This window comes from Acanthaster planci, linkage group LG06, assembly GCF_054643075.1.
Source record: "Acanthaster planci isolate LZ-2023a linkage group LG06, COTS_SCS, whole genome shotgun sequence".
NCBI classification, from domain to species: domain Eukaryota; kingdom Metazoa; phylum Echinodermata; class Asteroidea; order Valvatida; family Acanthasteridae; genus Acanthaster; species Acanthaster planci.
The window spans coordinates 22,085,278-22,102,533 of NC_141782.1; the positions used below are offsets into that span (position 1 = coordinate 22,085,278).

At 39.6% G+C, this 17,256-nt stretch overlaps 1 protein-coding gene across 1 annotated transcript; it reads right to left on the reverse strand.

Moving 5' to 3' along the window:
* Positions 1 to 1,204: 1,204 nt before the first annotated feature.
* On the reverse strand, positions 1,205 to 16,980 carry LOC110980065 (scavenger receptor cysteine-rich domain-containing group B protein-like). Its single transcript, XM_022236377.2, has 8 exons — positions 16,744 to 16,980; positions 11,968 to 12,282; positions 11,445 to 11,753; positions 9,239 to 9,565; positions 8,774 to 8,947; positions 8,209 to 8,373; positions 7,161 to 7,276; positions 1,205 to 5,676 (listed from the first exon to the last, which is right to left on the reverse strand). The coding sequence occupies exons 1-8, from the start codon at positions 16,814 to 16,816 to the stop codon at positions 5,308 to 5,310; spliced, it is 1,848 nt and encodes a 615-aa protein (XP_022092069.2). The 5' UTR covers positions 16,817 to 16,980; the 3' UTR covers positions 1,205 to 5,307.
* Between the last annotated feature and the right edge of the window lie 276 nt (positions 16,981 to 17,256).

Sequence of the window (17,256 nt, forward strand, 5' to 3'; positions counted from 1 at the left end):
GCATTGAGGGGTGCACCACTACAAATAAATTCCCGTAGACAGCAGTGATAAATCCCCATACTTCACAAATATTTTAAAAATACTCACAACTCTCACAGGTGTTCAGGCTGCACAGAAAAATGATGTTCCACATGTCCTCTTTCATTTTCCTTTCAATTTTCGGGGGGTTGACCAATGAATTTTTGAGAAATTTTCACCAGAAGCAGACCACCCCTAAAATGCAGAAAATGTCCCTGTCCAGAAAAGTAGCCATTTTGAAAAACCCTCCCTCAGCAAAATGGCTCAAATAGTGCCACTTTTAAACCCGATTGCATCCAAATTGCTCAGAATTGGAAGCCCTGAGTCCGGCCCAGAGGTCCAGTCTCATATTTCTTGAATTCCTCAGTTCCATGTCTCTCAGGACACTCTAATATAGAATATTTTGAGTGTATAACTTTTATTAATGAGCTCGGCGGACATATTTCTGGCCTAATTACCAGGGTGCACCCTTCAGAACGAAGACTTGTCTAAGGTCATTGCTAAGCTTGAGCCCACAAAGTCCACCTGGTGTCCAGCATCCGGTCTGAACAAAACCCTTGCCCACACGGAAATCAAACGCCTTAAATTCAAACCCAGCCTCAGACCCAGTGCCACTGTTCGTCAGTAGACCCGGCCCTATGTGTACTATACAGGGCCCTTATTCTCTGGAGGGGCCGAGGCACATTAGTCAATTCAGTTTTTTTTAGCAGATTTGAGCTTTTTTGGCTCAAATTTGTACCCAAATTCCACCTTGTTTGTACACCTCCCCTCAAAAAAATGGAACTTGTAAATTTCAGTTTCTGGTCGCCAATTTCAGTTTTTTTGTAGCCAATCCTACCCCTGATTAGTATCTGAACTATTCCTTGTTCATAATGTAGCCACTCAGAGCCTTGAGTAGTATCTGATTTATACCTTGTTTATATTGAGGATAAGGTGATCTGACCAAGGTGGACTGTCACGATAGATTTCTTCCTTGTCTGGACTGAGGGGGGCACACATGGGAGTTCTTCCAGAACTGTAAGGCAAAACCCCTGTGCTATTTTCAATCAAATCTTCCCCACAAAAGCCGTCCAAGGTGATCCATATCCTTCTGACCTTCGGCCTGGTACACGCATTAATTGGTTGGTTAGCCTTTTTAGCATTCAGATATGAATTATTTTTAAAAGTGATGACTATAAAGGCAAAGTTCTTAGGGCTTAAACCTTTTTAATGAAAAAATCCCACAAATCTGAACTTTTTAATTAAGTCACAGAAGTGTCCATGATTGAAAGAAGTAAAGCGTTCCATAAGGATTTCATTCTCAGTTCAAGTGTTCTGATTGCTGAGAGAAAAATATACCTTTCACTGAACGGGTAAGTAGCTCTTTGTCCAAAGGACTTGGCTGCGGCTTGAAATTGTGCATGAGTCAATGGCAGTGGCTATAGTCATTGGCAATGAGTCATGTGTAATCATGTGTATAGTCAACTCGCAGCCAAGTAATTCGTACATGGCTGATATGTAAGTCTTTCTCTACTGATACTGTTTCTTGAAAATCTAGAAAGCAATCAATAATTCTTTACTCCTATCATCACATGCTAATAATTACTTTTAAAGCCAGCATGTACCTGCCATCAAACATGGATGAAAAGTCTTCTATTCTACAACGTATAAATATGTTTAAACTCTCAAGTCAAAACCCTACCTACAATAATGCCAGAGGGATTGTATCAAATATGTCTGTCCAAAAACTGATATGACTTACATAGTCTGGTTAATTGAACATGTCCTGAGGTTGCTTCAAATGATGCATGTTTCTTTAAAGTCAAGAACAATTTGTAATACACACCTCTACAATCACATGTTAGCAATTACATCTGTACTTCAAAACCAGCATTTACTTGCCATTCAAAATGGATGAAAAATGTTCTATTCTACAATGTGTAAAATATGTGAAAACACTACTTTTAAAATCCTTCTATAATGATGCCTGAGGGATTTTAAACTAATGATGGGACTTACACAAACTGTTTTTTTGGCCACATATATCACAACAATTAGGGAATAATTTCACAACAGAAGACAAAATGTACGCATTTCAGACAGCTGGATAAGTGTTCTGTAGGCCCTTCTATCTCTTGTCTAACTCTCACTACCTTCACAGTGTTGGCAGTGATTCCCGTCTTCCCCTAAAAGATCAGAGAAAGATGCTAAAACTTAGAAAAAACCTTTTTAATCTGCTATAGAAATGAGTCCCACATTACATGGTTACATTTCCATAGGTTTGTACAAGGAATGTCTGATTTTCCTTGGCATTGGACATTCCCATAGGTTTGTACAGGGAATGTCTGATTTTCCTTGGCATTGGACATACCCATAGGTTTGTACAGGGAATGTCTGATTTTCCTTGGCATTGGACATTCCCATAGGTTTGTACAGGGAATGTCTGATTTTCCTTGGCATTGGACATACCCATAGGTTTGTACAGGGAATGTCTGATTTTCCTTGGCATTGGACATTCCCATAGGTTTGTACAGGGAATGTCTGATTTTCCCTGGCATTGGACATTTCCATAGGTTTGTACAGGGAATGTCTGATTTTCCTTGGCATTGGACATTTCCATAGGTTTGTACAGGGAATGTCTGATTTTCCCTGGCACTGGACATTTCCATAGGTTTGTACAGGGAGTGTCTGATTTTCCTTGGCATTGGACATTCCCATAGGTTTGTACAGGGAATGTCTGATTTTCCCTGGCACTGGACATTTCCATAGGTTTGTACAGGGAGTGTCTGATTTTCCTTGGCATTGGACATTCCCATAGGTTTGTACAGGGAATGTCTAAATGGCAGTTCACGGACCAACATAATGTATAAGTCTAATCTCCAGAACATAAACATTTGCTGTACAAACCTATGGGAATGTCAAATGTCGAGAAAAATCAGATATTCGCTGTACAAACTAATGGGAATGTCCAATATGAAACTAACTTTTCTGTCATCAACTTTGAGGCACATTCACTGACCTTTGAAGTTCTGTGGGCTGTAGGCACAATGCCCAGAGTAATTACTGGTTAATCTGGCCCTGACATAAAACATGAAATTAAAATATTTACAAAGTTCCCCATCCAGGATTTTCTGAAATTACAACAAATAAATCATTCAAATCAAAGTTGCAGAAAACTAATCCTTTTTCTCAACAACCTGGCTATTAAATGGCTCAAGTGACATGGATAAAAAGGTAAAATAACAATTTACAACTGATACTTTATTTGAAAATGGCAATTAATTTGATGTTAAAAGACTCTTCAGCGCTGCTACAGAAAGTACTATACATGCAAACAAATTATACTTCACACAAAAATGCAGTTCATATTAAAATCTGCAGTTTCTTACCCTAAGAACATCGAAAATCTATTACATGAGTGTACATGCTTTTGTTTATGCAAACCTTCTGCATAAATCCTCATTAATTTATATCTATTACACCTGCAAATCTAGTGTTTCAAGAATATCAATATTCTACCATACTACATCTTCCACGTGTTGATTTGTTAATCTCTGCCCTGTGAAAATATTGTATTGGCAAAAAATCCGGCAGCACCTGAAAATTAAGAATACATTCTGAAACTAAAGGAAAGCAAACTCCCAAAACTCTCGATGAGGACTCGGAGAACACGTTTCTTCTAAACTGCAATGAATGCACTGGCACTCAACACTTCCTGTTGTCCTGTGGCTTATCATGCATGAATAAAGACCTCACAGATTTGTACGGGACTGTAAGGTGTCAAGTACTGTTCTATAAGAATTACAGTGTGTTAAATTGTTTGAATGTCCCGTTTACCATCTTCTCTGGTTGCTGAAAGGGTAGTAAGTGAAAGATGGAGTCAGTAACTAACCCTTCAAAGTTGGTTAATACTCTTCTAGCACACTTTTTATTCAATTTTAAAATACCATTCCGGTCCAACCATAAATTGTACAATTTTAATTTTCCTGCATGTTTTTGTAAAACACCCCTCTGCCCCTGTCTGTCATGAGTGTCATAATGCTCACGGGCGGAGATCCAGACGTGGGGATGAGAAGCTACATTCCCCTTCCCTCTTTTTGACCTACCGGTAGGGGAATGCCGGTCAGTATAATCATCTTCCCCCCTTTTAAGTCACTGACTCCATGCCAAGCTGAAATCATCCCCCCGTGACATGAAATCTCATGTCACGGTGTGTACTAGCCACTGTACTGCAGACTTAATCAGAGTGATCCACCTGCTTTAGGCATTTATGAATGATATTTGCATTACTCTCTGACATCTATCCTCTTCTGATTGCAATTAATAGGATTCCTTTAGATATGTTAGAGAGTGCATCCAAGGTATTTTTTAGGGGGCTGTTTTGCTGCCTTTTTGGTTTTACGCTGTCATTTTCCATATTATCCAAACTGTGATGCTATGGGGGGAGGGCTCATTGCACAGAGCTGCTGTAATTTTTCATACTTTCCTGTCCTAGATACAGCACATGTATATGGCATCATGTCTACGGCAATGAAACAATGAGCAACCCTTCTTTCATATTTTCTCATGGAATGTTTGAACCACTTGCCAATGCATTTATCAGAAGTGCAGCATTACTTTTGGCCTGGAATAAGACACCACAACCACAGTTCTCTCTAAAGTTTGGCTCTACAACAAATGCTGACACTTGGTAGTCACCGGTTCAAAATTTGTGTAGCGTTGTCTACTGCATGGTTGCCTCGCAGCGATATTTTCCACGCCCCTTGAGGGTGGGGATGAGTACAGATGGTACTTAACACTACAGACAAGATTAGCCAAAATGATTAAATGCCCCTTACATTTATGACACAGTAAATCCTTGCCTGTTGGCATGCTATCTGGTGTGAAATGAGGCAAACTGAACAGCGTCTTTGTAAGTAACATCACACCAACGAGGCCCTCAACCATCTAAGAATGCACAGGTATTTGAATATTTAAAAGTGCACTTTCCAATTCCTGTAAGCCCAAATGATGTTAATTTTAAAACCCAAAACCCAACTGCACCAAAGTGTAAAGTAAATTAATCAGTTAATCCCATTTTTTATGATGTTCTAATTCACATTAACAACAAGCCCAAGTTGAAAAAAATAATGACTTCTTTCTTATTCCTTTTGGGCATTTTTCTGCCGTTATCTTTACCGAGCAATTTTATTGTTGCACAATCCGGCATCTCCTTGAGTTGATGTTGCATCCTTTTCTGTCACAAAACCACGTAGGCTGTGACCTGATAGGTCAAAGGCTAAGGTCAAAGGATATTCATCAGAGCAATTCTTATGTTGGATTAGACATCATATGGGTCTGAAATGCAGTTCTGGGTTCATTGGTTCCCAAGTTGGATGGTTCAGGGTTGTACGCGGGTGGAGGTGTTGCAGGTGAGTAGGCGGGGTCGTTAGGACCTGCTTGCTGTATTGTCTCATAGTCCTGGCCAGTGGTGGGTACCACTGGGAACATTGTGGGCTGAGCTACGACTGTCTGATAGGAGGGGGGTGGAGCCTCATTAGCTTGCAATGTAGGGGCTGATGGTTGTGCTGGCATAGAGGGCGCTACACTAACAGACTGTTGAGCAGGATGATAGTGGATGACAGGAGTGGCTGTGTTGGCTTCATTGGCTGCGACCTGAGAATACGTAGTCCTTGAGGCCTGTCACAAACAATTGTACCAAATTTGTTTTGGCTCTCTTCAGTAAAACGTAAATCGTTACGATTTTATGGAAAAAAAATATACCCTGGGTTCATAATCCAGGATTTAAGAGAAAATTCTCCAGAAAGAAGCTGACATCACTTAAAGTAACTTCTGTTCTGATGCTCATAGAAATTCTTAATTCACAACAGCCACCATCTGTCAGTGAACAGATATGTGATGTCATAGATATTCATATTTTGCAAAGTTAGAGCGCCCCTCTGCACCTATCAAGTACCACACCAAATACAGGTACATGAGAATCAGTGAAGTTACTTCTGTATTTCTTTACTTTAAAAGATGGAAGCTCTGCTGCCCGGTTTGATCCACTTTTAGGTAACTCTTTAAGCTTCCTGAACGAGTGGTGTTGGCAAGTTTTATGTAAGATTTTCATGACTTTAAGAGATACAGACAAGCTTCCTTGTGATGTCACTACGGATTTCTACTTCCTGTCATGCAGTAAAAGGGAGGAAAACTTAACAGATTGTCTGGACAATACAAATGGCTAATCTCTTAAAACTTTGTTGGTGGGTAATTTGAGGACAATGTTTACTTTTTTTTATGCTCTTTTGGCACGGAGTGCCTTGCGTGATAGAAGAAACCTACATGTGGCATACTCTAAAAAGATTTGATGAAAGGATCTTCAAAGAATGAAAAAAAACTACTTCCTTCAACTTCTTGTTACTTCCAATAAAAGAAGTATTTAAATCTTGGTCATATTATAAGAAATAGTGATGTGTATGACAACAAGTTGAGCTGAATTTGCATGGTATGTTCACTTTAAAATGAGACCTGGGAAAAGGGTTAGTTATACAGTGTTAGGCACTTCCAGATCTCATGAGTATCAGGACTGATTTTCCTCAAGATAGAAATCACTTCAACTGTTTTACGATGATGTAATTTTGGACAAATCAAATTTCAATCTATTTTTAAATAACTGTAGTAAAGGTTATTATATATATTTAAGGAAACTCTGAGAATGAAAATGATTGGAATGAAAAATCAAAACTATTGCTCTCATTCTGAAACCAAAGGAAAAGAACTGGCAGAATAAATACATTTGTTTGGTTGTTCCATTTTCTTGAGGAATGCACACAAACCTATTAGCGTCAATCCAAGGAGGAAAGGAACAGGAGATATCTCACTCAAGTTTTAGTGATGATTTAAGGAGCCAACTTCACTTTCAATTCAGATGCCCTATATAAGATTCATATCATTTACACGTAGTACCATGGTGTATGATACATGACAATAATACCAGGGAAATCCACAGCATCAGCAAAAACTACAGGGATCCTGTGAACCCTAACTGTATGCGGGAGGTGGTGGCTGGAGGACACCGATGAAAGTGTCACATGATTTCAGCCCCTCTTCCAAACCCTTGTCTGTCATCCATCATCCACTCCCTCTCACTGACACACATGAAGTCCACATATAACTCTTACCGCTGGAGTTGCAGTAGTGGTGTTTTTTGATGCATGGCAACATGTGTAACAGGTGCAGAGAAGAATTAAACCTGCAACTGCTCCGCATGACAATGCAATTATAGCCCCTGTAGACACTGCCAGAGGTAAAAGACAAATATACGTTGCTAAGAATGCCTTGTGATTAGAGGACCATGTGATTTTCCAGACCAATTCTTCTTCTTTGCAGATAAGAAAGGTTGAGATGTAGTTCGCTCTTTACAAGATGCCGCCATAGGCATGCAGAGCTTCAATCTGGCAACTTTACAATAAATAAAACGTGATTCCTGTGTATGTTGCTCGTGTTATTATGCGCATGCTGCGTTAGTTCTTATGTGATTGGACAAAGTGATTCTGACCTGATCATAAAAGCTACCAGTTCGAGGCTCTACATGCCTATAGCGGCAGTGTACAAAGAGCGTATAGGGTATCCCCTTGCAGCACTGCGTTCATGTCATTTCACATCATGTCTAGTATTTGCATTTTTCAGGTGCACCTTTTGAGTGTTTTCCAAATCTATGCCATTTCCTGACAGCTGAGGACCTTGGTGTCTCTGTGTAGGCTATCACTGTGCAGTTTGCAGATTTTCTTCTCATATTAAAAGCCTTTCATGAAAAAGCAATGAAGCATTCTCTACAGTGAGTTTTCTCGTTTTTTTCCAGCCCACCTTCTAAGAAGTAGAGGAAAAACCTGAATTCAGAAGTAAGGCTTCCACAGCTACAGACAATAACAATTCTGCCAACAGTTTCAAGAGTCAAGTCTAACAAAATCTATTTAGAACCTGTAATGTGAGAATTAACCGAGAATTAACCTAGAGTGTTCCATTCTGAAAAAAGAGTGTTAAAACCAGGAACATTTTCTGCATTTCTGAAGACATAGAATCATCAAAAAAATCTTTGTACGCCAAACTTAAAAACATAGATACACGTACATATATGTGAACAAACACAGGTGTCTCAAATGATTCAAGGGATCTTCTCCTTGTGACTGCAAATTTTCAGGTCATTTAATGCCTTAATTTTGTTCTTACATGGTTTTGGAGCACCATTACATTTCACCCTCACATCTTTGGCATGTGAGCAATAGTTATCATCCCACTTCCCATGCGAACAATCAGCTAGTCTGTTTTCAGTCCCCTCACAGTGCACATAGGAAAGCCAGATGGGTCCGGAAGCAGACCTGTCATAATCAGAATCTAAAGAAAAAAGGAAAAAGAATTCAAATTATATCTCAACACAAGACAAGTCAAAAAGAAATGTACATTTCTTTGCTCATTTCGGACATACACTGTCTACATACATGTACATGTATTGCGTCTAGTGCTCCTGCATTAGAATGGTTACCAATGCATCCTGTTTGGAACCAGTGCACCCACGCTGCATGTCCAAAGCAATCTTTAAGCAATGACACTAGAAAATTTCACAAATTCTTTTCTCTCACGGGAAGGCAACTTTATCAAGAAATTTCCTCAACGAAAACTTTACCATCAAGAATTTGGGGTCACATGCACATGCAAGGCTAAGCAATGCCCAAGTTTTTTTTGCATTCCAGTTAATCTACAATTTAAGGTAGCTGCAAATTTGAAAATCTCAAACCTTTGGATGTTGAGATGGCAAAATCAAATCCTAGCTCTTCACACACGACATCTGCATCGTCTTGATCCCATCCATCATTGCAGACAGTACCCCACTGCTGGTTGTAATAAACCTCCACATAGCCCTCATATTCTGAGCTCCCATCTACCAAACGGACTTGACCAAATTGATACGCTGTTGACAAACACAAACATATCACACTGGACATCAAATTCATGAACTAAAAATAAATGTGGCCTGACCGGAAAATTCCACTGTGTTTTAGTACCTCTACCGTATTTCAAGAAATACCATTGTCAAAGAAAGTTTTGCATTTGATGAAGGCAAGAAGCAAAGGAACATTAGCGTTTTCCAAAATATATGCTCACGATTGATAGTTTGTGAGCCAGCTATTTCTGGACGCTTCATTTTCTGTGTTTTGTGATAGAAAATGACAAGATTGCCCTTTCAAAAATGATTTGTTACCTGATCGCATTCCGCTGCAGGAAACACCAGCATCTTCAGAATGGTAGCAGTTTTGCTGAACACTACTCGTATATCCACAATCCTTTACACTGTCTTCTGTTCCTTTACAATCCACTTCATTCATGGCTATGGAACCAGTTCCTTCACCAAATGTTGCACCACCAGGAGCTGAGAGAGCCTCTCCATAACCCAGCTGACGACAAACCACGGTAGCATCAGCTAAATCCCAGTCATCATCACAGATAGTACCCCAAAGATTTCCAAACTTCACCTCTACTCGTCCCTCTAGAGCACTGCTACCACCAACCAGTTGAATCTCATTTTGTTCTAGAATTAAATAAGAGAAAAATCTCAACAAAATTCAACAATATGACAACCCAACTCTTCCAAACACTTGATTGGCCTACATGTACCTGTTGATGTAAGACAAATGACACCGGCATCTTCACTGACATTGCAATAGCAAAAAAAACATCTTCCACAATTGTCCACAATTTCATGCAAGCCTTACACCAGGCATACTACCGTAAATCCATCTGAATAAAACAGACATGTGGCAAGGGAATAAGCATGAACCACATTCCAAAAGCACCAGGAGTATGGATGAGAAGCCAGTCATCCCCACTGGCATTAGAACAGCAAGTGAACTGAGGCATTGTCTTGTAAACATATTCCCAAAGCACCAGGAGTTTGGATGGCAAGCAAACGGACCCCACTGGCATTAGAATAGCAAAAGAATGAAAGCACTGTACATGTAAAAACAGAAATGGAAGCAAATACTTTCTATTCCGGTTGCCAAGACAAAGTTGGCAGTAGCTTTTTTGACTCTAGCATGAAGGTTTGTCATTCTGACAGGGATTTTCAACTATCTGTCCCTTTATAAAAAACTAATTTTGAAACTTAAATACCATTATCATAGACAATATATACCGGTATGTCTGTAATTCTGCATGCATTAACTAATTTATCAATACATGTATGTGTAGTGCTATAATCGGGATCAATACACTTTTTAAAGAGGCAGGGGTATCCAGAAAGTACATTCATGTATATACTTAGAAGGGGGAGGGCTAGACACCTGAGGAAGGGGGTCCTCAAACAATGATTAAATACAAAGAGTGCTAAATTAATACACTGCCATGAAATTAATGTAGTTCTTCATTTTTAATACCAAGAAAGACCATCATTTATACATCAAAAATCACTGAAATAAAGTACTGTACAGTACCTTTCATCATGAGGTCATCAAACAGGGAATGCACAGACATATCTGGGAGGGGGTTAGGGTGGAAGGCGGAGGGGTACATACCATATATACAGGTGGTGGAAGGAGAGTCTATAAAGGCATGTAATATTTCCTTAAAAAAGCACCTTCGTGGGTTAGGGGAAGGTTTTGGGGTCTTAATGCTCATGCAATTTACACATTCATGAGCACAATGGTGATGTCATTCTGGGTAGAAACCAGTGTTAAAGCACTTTCCAAACAAACAAAAAATTGATGAATTTTGGATGGTTGCTGTCGTGATTTTCTTTTCATTTGTGATTCACCGTTGAGTAGGAATATGGCAGTCTGTTAAGGACAAATCCTTATTTTACAGATGTTTTTCAATGGGCAAATTTAGGGTTTTACCATTTGAACAGGCAGACCCCTGTGTCTTTCAAGTTTTTAATGGAGACAGTGTCTTTATAATTGCCTGGAAATGCAGTGACAATTTTACATGCTTACGAGAGTGCTCCTAACATAAAAAGTATCCATAAAGGTATGTCAAATACGTGAAGTTGTAAAAGTTGCCAAAAAAGTGAATCTGAGAAAATTAACCCTACAGACCTTTTTGGCATTAAATTATGAACAGTACAGCAAAGGATGAAATAAAAATCTACATCTACTGTCAAAAACATTCACTACTCGTAATTTCACCCTCTGCCATAATTAATTCTAAGAAATAGGACAAGAGAGTGTTTCTGTTGCAAGAAACATTCTCATATGAAATCAAACACTGCATCTAAACGTCAAACCTGTTCCAGAGAAGTCTAGTGAGGTATAATTGTTTAGAAAATTGTCAGTAGCCTCGAGTAAGGGATCTGCTATCATGGTCCAGCACAACACAAGAAATGAGGAGAGCTTTTACAAGGGTCTGCCTACAAGACACACATCTTGGTGAAATGAATAACATGAACAATAAAAGAAAGATGAAATGACCCCTACCTGAACAGACGATGCCAGCATCTTCCCCATGGTCACAGTTGTGGTAGGATGCTGATGTACAGTCTTGCAACCTGCTCTCCCGTCCTGTGCATTCAACACCATCCAAAACAATAGCACCTGTTCCTTGGCCAAAATGGGCTGAACCAAGAGCTGATAGGGCATGATTATAACCCAACTGACGACATGCCACTGAAGCGTCAGTTAGATCCCAACCATCATCACAGACAGTTCCCCAAGCACCATTTACAAAGACCTCTACTCGGCCCTCTAGAGCACTGCTACCGCCAATGAGACGAATATCACCAGCAGCTATGTGTAAACAAAGAGCAAAATGTAGCTAAACATGAAATGAAGAAAGTTGTGATTGAAAAAAAAATTCACTAATTAAGAGCCCAGACAAAGTGACAACAATACACACCAATAATGATGAAGTCCCTTTGAGAGCATGTATTTTTTAGGATACCTGCACGTAACAACTAAACACATCATTACATTACAGTTTACAACATTCTGTTTCACTTACATGCACTTGCACAAACGACCCCAGCATCTTCACCATGGTTACAGTTGTTACCCCTACTTGCAGGACAATCTTGCAACTGCTTTTCTGATCCTTTGCAATTTACATGATCTAGAACGATTGGGATGGTTCCACGGCCAAACTGCGCAGACCCAGGTGCTGAGAGAGCTCTTGAATAGCCCAACTGATGACACACAACACGAGCATCATTAAGATCCCAGTCATCATCACAGACTGTCCCCCAAACGCCGCCTACTAACACCTCCACTCGGCCTTTGAGGTCATTACTACCATCCACGAGACGTATGGTGTTTGAGGCTAGAGTGACAGCAAAGAACAACTTGTTTTAAAATAAGGAAACTGTAAAACCTCAGCAAAAACCTGTTGGTTGCAATCACTTCTCCCTTGGGGCCCTAGATGTAATGGTAACATTTTCTCATCCGTATACTTACTTCTGCATAAATACATGTATAGGCCTATACTTCTACTGATAGGATATTTTGTCAACCTTTACCTCCAACTCCACTCAATCATGCTTAAAGAACAAAACAGCCTTGTCACATGATCACTTCCGGGTCTCCTGAGCATCCATTCCATGCATACACTCAGTCATGAAAAATCTTAGTTTTTTACAAGGACAGGATAACAGTTTTTCTTTTCTGCCATGCTTTAAACTTTGAAATTTTTGAATATCTTCATCCCAAATCTATAGGGGCTTAGAATGCACTCTTTGAGAAGAGGATGGCTTGAATTGGAATATGAGTAATGGATTGGAAGCAGATTAACATTTTGCAGGTGCACTTCTCCCATTGGCTTGTGCATAAAAGGCTTGTTTGTCATCCAACTCGTAGTGCATTGCGAACATCAAAGAGGTATAGTTTACACATGGATGTTTCCTTCCTCAACTTTAGTTTTGCTTATTGCTCAGGGTCGTACACTGAACGTCAAAGAGTTTTGTGATGGAAACGAGATGTCTGATGGAATTGTTTTGTAAATTTTTCAATGAACTTGTGCAATCAAATGCAGCAGCCTTTTTGGAGCATTGAATTTGTTTATTTCCTCTCTTCCTGTAAAACAAACCAATACATCCTTGCAATTTTCACAAGAATGTGAAACACATGATTATGAAGCCCGCGTTGAACAAAACTTTTCTTCGTAATGGTCATTAGCTTAGAAAGGTTTTTAAAGCCAGATTCAAGAACTTAAAAATCAGATTCGCTGTGATTTTACTCCGTCACAGCAATTTATTGCGTTACCAAAAGTCCAGTTGATATTTGAATAGTGTAAAATTTGGTAGGAGTTAATGGTGTCAATAAAATCAGTTTATGCAACATTAATGTCAATGACCGATATACCTCTAATGACTATGTTGCATAAAATGGCTCAATTACAATTCTTGTACTTTTGGTTTAATCACGTGTACCATTACTAATGTCCGTACTCCACTGCAAATATATCCACGAGGAAGGTATAGTGACGTACTCAAGAGAACTTTCTGCTGAAGCGAGGGTAAACAAATACACAAATAATAACATTTTTTAAAGTTATTGTTCTTTTCAGTGAACTACAGTCTTGCATGATGATGGTTCTTCAGGCCCAACCTCATTTAGTTTTCTCTGTACAAGCCAAGATAACACCAATTCAGACATGCCAGGAAATTTGGGAATGTATATTGATGCACTTTGCCTTAGGCTGAAAAGTACGATGGCCATGACATGCCACCTTGATTAAAGTATTAACCCTCTTGACAAAAACAAAGTCCTTGATAAAAAAAGGTGTAATTTCCAACTTTGAATTTAATGCATTTAATTTTAAAAAAAGAGAAATTGCTGTTATAACAAACAACGTGATAAAATTTTGAACAGCCTTGAACTAATGTTTTATATGCCTCAGTTGGTAACACGTTCGGCTTTTAGTTTATTTTTTATGGAAACAATACATAATGTTCAATAATTTTCATCATGTTCATAGATCAAATATATTAAATGAAATATGTAATAAAATAAAATTGCCAACAGATAAATCTTACCCACCAAAAGGCATTTGTTTGTTTTGTTGTGCAATAAATATGGGGGGGGGAATTAGGCCGATTTATGATCAGTCATATGGACTACAGAGTCCTGTTATTTTACAGAAATGGAAAGTTCCGTTTTTGTTATAATATCCAGTCGTTTCAGGAAAAATAAACTAACTGGGAAAAACAGGGACTCGGATGACAGCTTTGGGAAAAATAGCTCCTTTACGATTAGTTAAGGAGTCCTAACATGGCAGAATTGAGGCCTTTTTGTGGTCAATTCTGGTCACTGAAAAATATAATCAGATAAAGATGTACATGTACATGTATTTGGCAATGTCCAAGTACCATCGGCCGTCAAATATTTTAGGTCTATCATTGCACATCGATGAAAAAAAACATTGGTCTTATTACTTAAAACATGAATTCGGTGACCCCAGAACAACGAAAATGTAAACACCTGTGCACCTTATTGCAACCCTTTCCTAAACTAATTATTTCAAATAGTTGTTTTCTCTGTGGTGTTTTCTGCATGACATTGCTTTCTGTATCCATTCCGTTCGCCCAGGTTGGATGTTGTCTTCATTTATGTACACTACGACTGACGTCCAGGGTATAAAAGTCCTCCTACAATGCAAAATTTTTGTCAACTTTTTTTTCTCACATTTTTACCTGGTGAAGACAGCTCAAATGTCATTCACAAGTGTCTTGTATCCTGAATTCCATAAATGCTGTGTTGAAATTACTAAATACGCCCCAGCCGTGGACAACCTATTTTGCAGGAAATTTGGCAAAACATTTCACTTTCTGTTGTGAACGATATGTTCATCTAATACACGTACTTGCATCTGCACGAAATGCATAGTAACTGAATGCCCCTTACACATGGCCGGAAGAGCTATGGGCGTGAAGAAGTCGCAGATAAGGCTGTAGAAATGTGACCTGGCACGACGAAATGAGCGTCAAGTCACATTCTGCTGCAGTGCTCTTTCCTGCTTTTAGGGTTCACAGCCAAATATTGAAGAGGAGATCAAATTTGGCATCTTGTAATATTTTGAAAGATTAACCTGTCTATTTAATTCCAATTTTGTTATTAAAATCAGATATTTAAAAATGTCAGTTTCACAGATATGGACGCACACGTCGAGGAAGGTGACAGTGTTGGGACACATCAGATGTGTACCGCAGTGGGGGCAGATAAGGCTGTGTTCAAAACAGGCCTCCGAAGCCACAGCTAGGTTTCCAATAGAGCGAAGACTAGACCTACAGTAGCTCTAGACAACATAATTAACTGACAGAATGTGGACTCGGCTTGGAGGCCATTCACCAATGAGCAAATGCGTAGTAATATACAAACGTAGATCATTCACAAATTGCAACGGAAAGCATGGATTTTCCCTAAATTTTCTGCAAAATATGTTGTCCGCGGGCATATTTTATAACTTCAACACAGCATTTCTGGAATTCAGGATACAAGGCACTTGGGAATGACATACAAGCTGTTTTCGCCGGATAAAAAATGTAAGAAAAAAACATTTCAAAAAATTTGCATCGTAGGAGGAATTTTATACCCTGGATGTTTAGTCGCAATGCCATGTACCAGTAGACGACGTCCAACCTGGGCTACCATTTTGTAAGAAACACATGATATAAAGGACCTCATAACAAATTTATAAACCAAGACAACACTCCGCTATTGCGTGATAATCCTAGCTTGGAGGTGTGCCAAGAGTACCCCCAGAACTGTGGGGACTGCTCCTCTCCTACGAGAGGGAGAGGAGCGAACGTTGGACCCCACAGTTCTGGGGGTAGGCCATTGGCTTCCTTTGACAATCTTTCATTGATGCTGGTTACACCTTTATTTTTTCACCATGGCTGTTTTTACGGCAGCCGTAACGCATCTGCTATTTTCTATCATTACCACACTGCAACTGCGCAAGCGAGCCAACTTAAGCACAGATTTCGGACTTTATTTCCCTTTAAAAAATCCTCCAAAACCTCCAATGAATAAAGAAAAATGATTACTGCTTAGGCCTACACAATAAGGAAATAACATAAAAACAATTACGGTATAAAACATGATATTTAGGCGAAAAAATGAAATGGTCCAAGCGCAGATTCCAACTCAAACACCAGTGGTTCCACGTTATTGCACTTGCGCAGTTGCCGTAACAATAGAAAATGGGAGATGCGTTACGGCTGTCGTAACGATAGCCACTTTGTTATTTTTTATTTGATTGACAACTTGTTTAGGAGTTTAGGAGTGACTAAAATTTCAAGGTTGCAAGTGAGTGTTGCGGTTCAATGGTTTACATGTATGTTGCACTCTAGGCCTACATCATGTTTCTGTACATCATATGCCTACCGGTACGGCCTACATGCATTTGGCAACACATGGTGCGGCGTCTCCATGCCAGACTACAAACATGACAAGTACACTACAGCATACCCAACACGTATCGAACATTGGTTATGGCTCTCCACCACTGCCTCTTTCGAGCAAAGCCCTAGTGGCAGGAGACAGGACCGGATTATGGCTACCCCTGTCATGCACCGCCCCATACAATTCCATGTGTTAATTGACACAGTAGCACGAGGCTTAGGTGAACATACATACATGTACTTTAGAAGTAGGCTAGCCCAGGTTGGATGTTGTCTTCATTTTATTACGACTAATTAACGTAGTATGGTCAGGGAGTCCACTAGTAGTACTACTAGTACTAGTAGTACTCCTTGGCTACGTGTATGTACGTGTGTGAACTTACCTTGCCCACTAGCTAAATTTGCCGGATACAGGCCCACTAAAAAAACAACAGCAACCAAAGCTGACGTCGCCATTCCAGCAACACTGCCGCCATGTCACATGACCACAGGCGAAACTATGGTTGACATTCGCGCGGTTATGACAATTTTCCCGGGGAAAATGTTTTCCACGTCCCAACGAAACTTCGTGATTCATCCTTGGAAGAATGGAAAATTACGCGCCCAGTAAAGTCAAGCACAAAATACCAAGGAGACTGGGTTTCAGATCTGGCGACGCAGACTGTATTGCTAGTCTCAAAACCAGCCGCTGTTGTAAAGGGTTGAAGTCTCTTTCTTAAGGTGATCCTTTCAGCTCATTAATATTCATAGACTTTTTACCACAAGAGGGCGCACTTAGATGGCGTGTCGAAACAGCGCGGTGCACAGTGTGTAATGTTTCACTGTCCCCCAGCCCACACAGAGCAAATCTCCTACAGTGATTGGCGCGTAGTACCACCGCGGCTATCCACCCTCAT

Coding starts and splice junctions, on each gene's coding strand:
- LOC110980065 (XM_022236377.2), bottom strand. CDS start 16,816: ATGGCGACGTCAGCTTTGGTTGCTGTTGTTTTTTTAGTGGGCCTGTAT. Junction 8,374..8,773: donor TGCCATCTCAACATCCAAAG/GTTTGAGATTTT, acceptor TTTTTTCTTTAG/ATTCTGATTATGACAGGTCT. Junction 7,277..8,208: donor TAATGGTGCTCCAAAACCAT/GTAAGAACAAAA, acceptor TACCTCTGGCAG/TGTCTACAGGGGCTATAATT.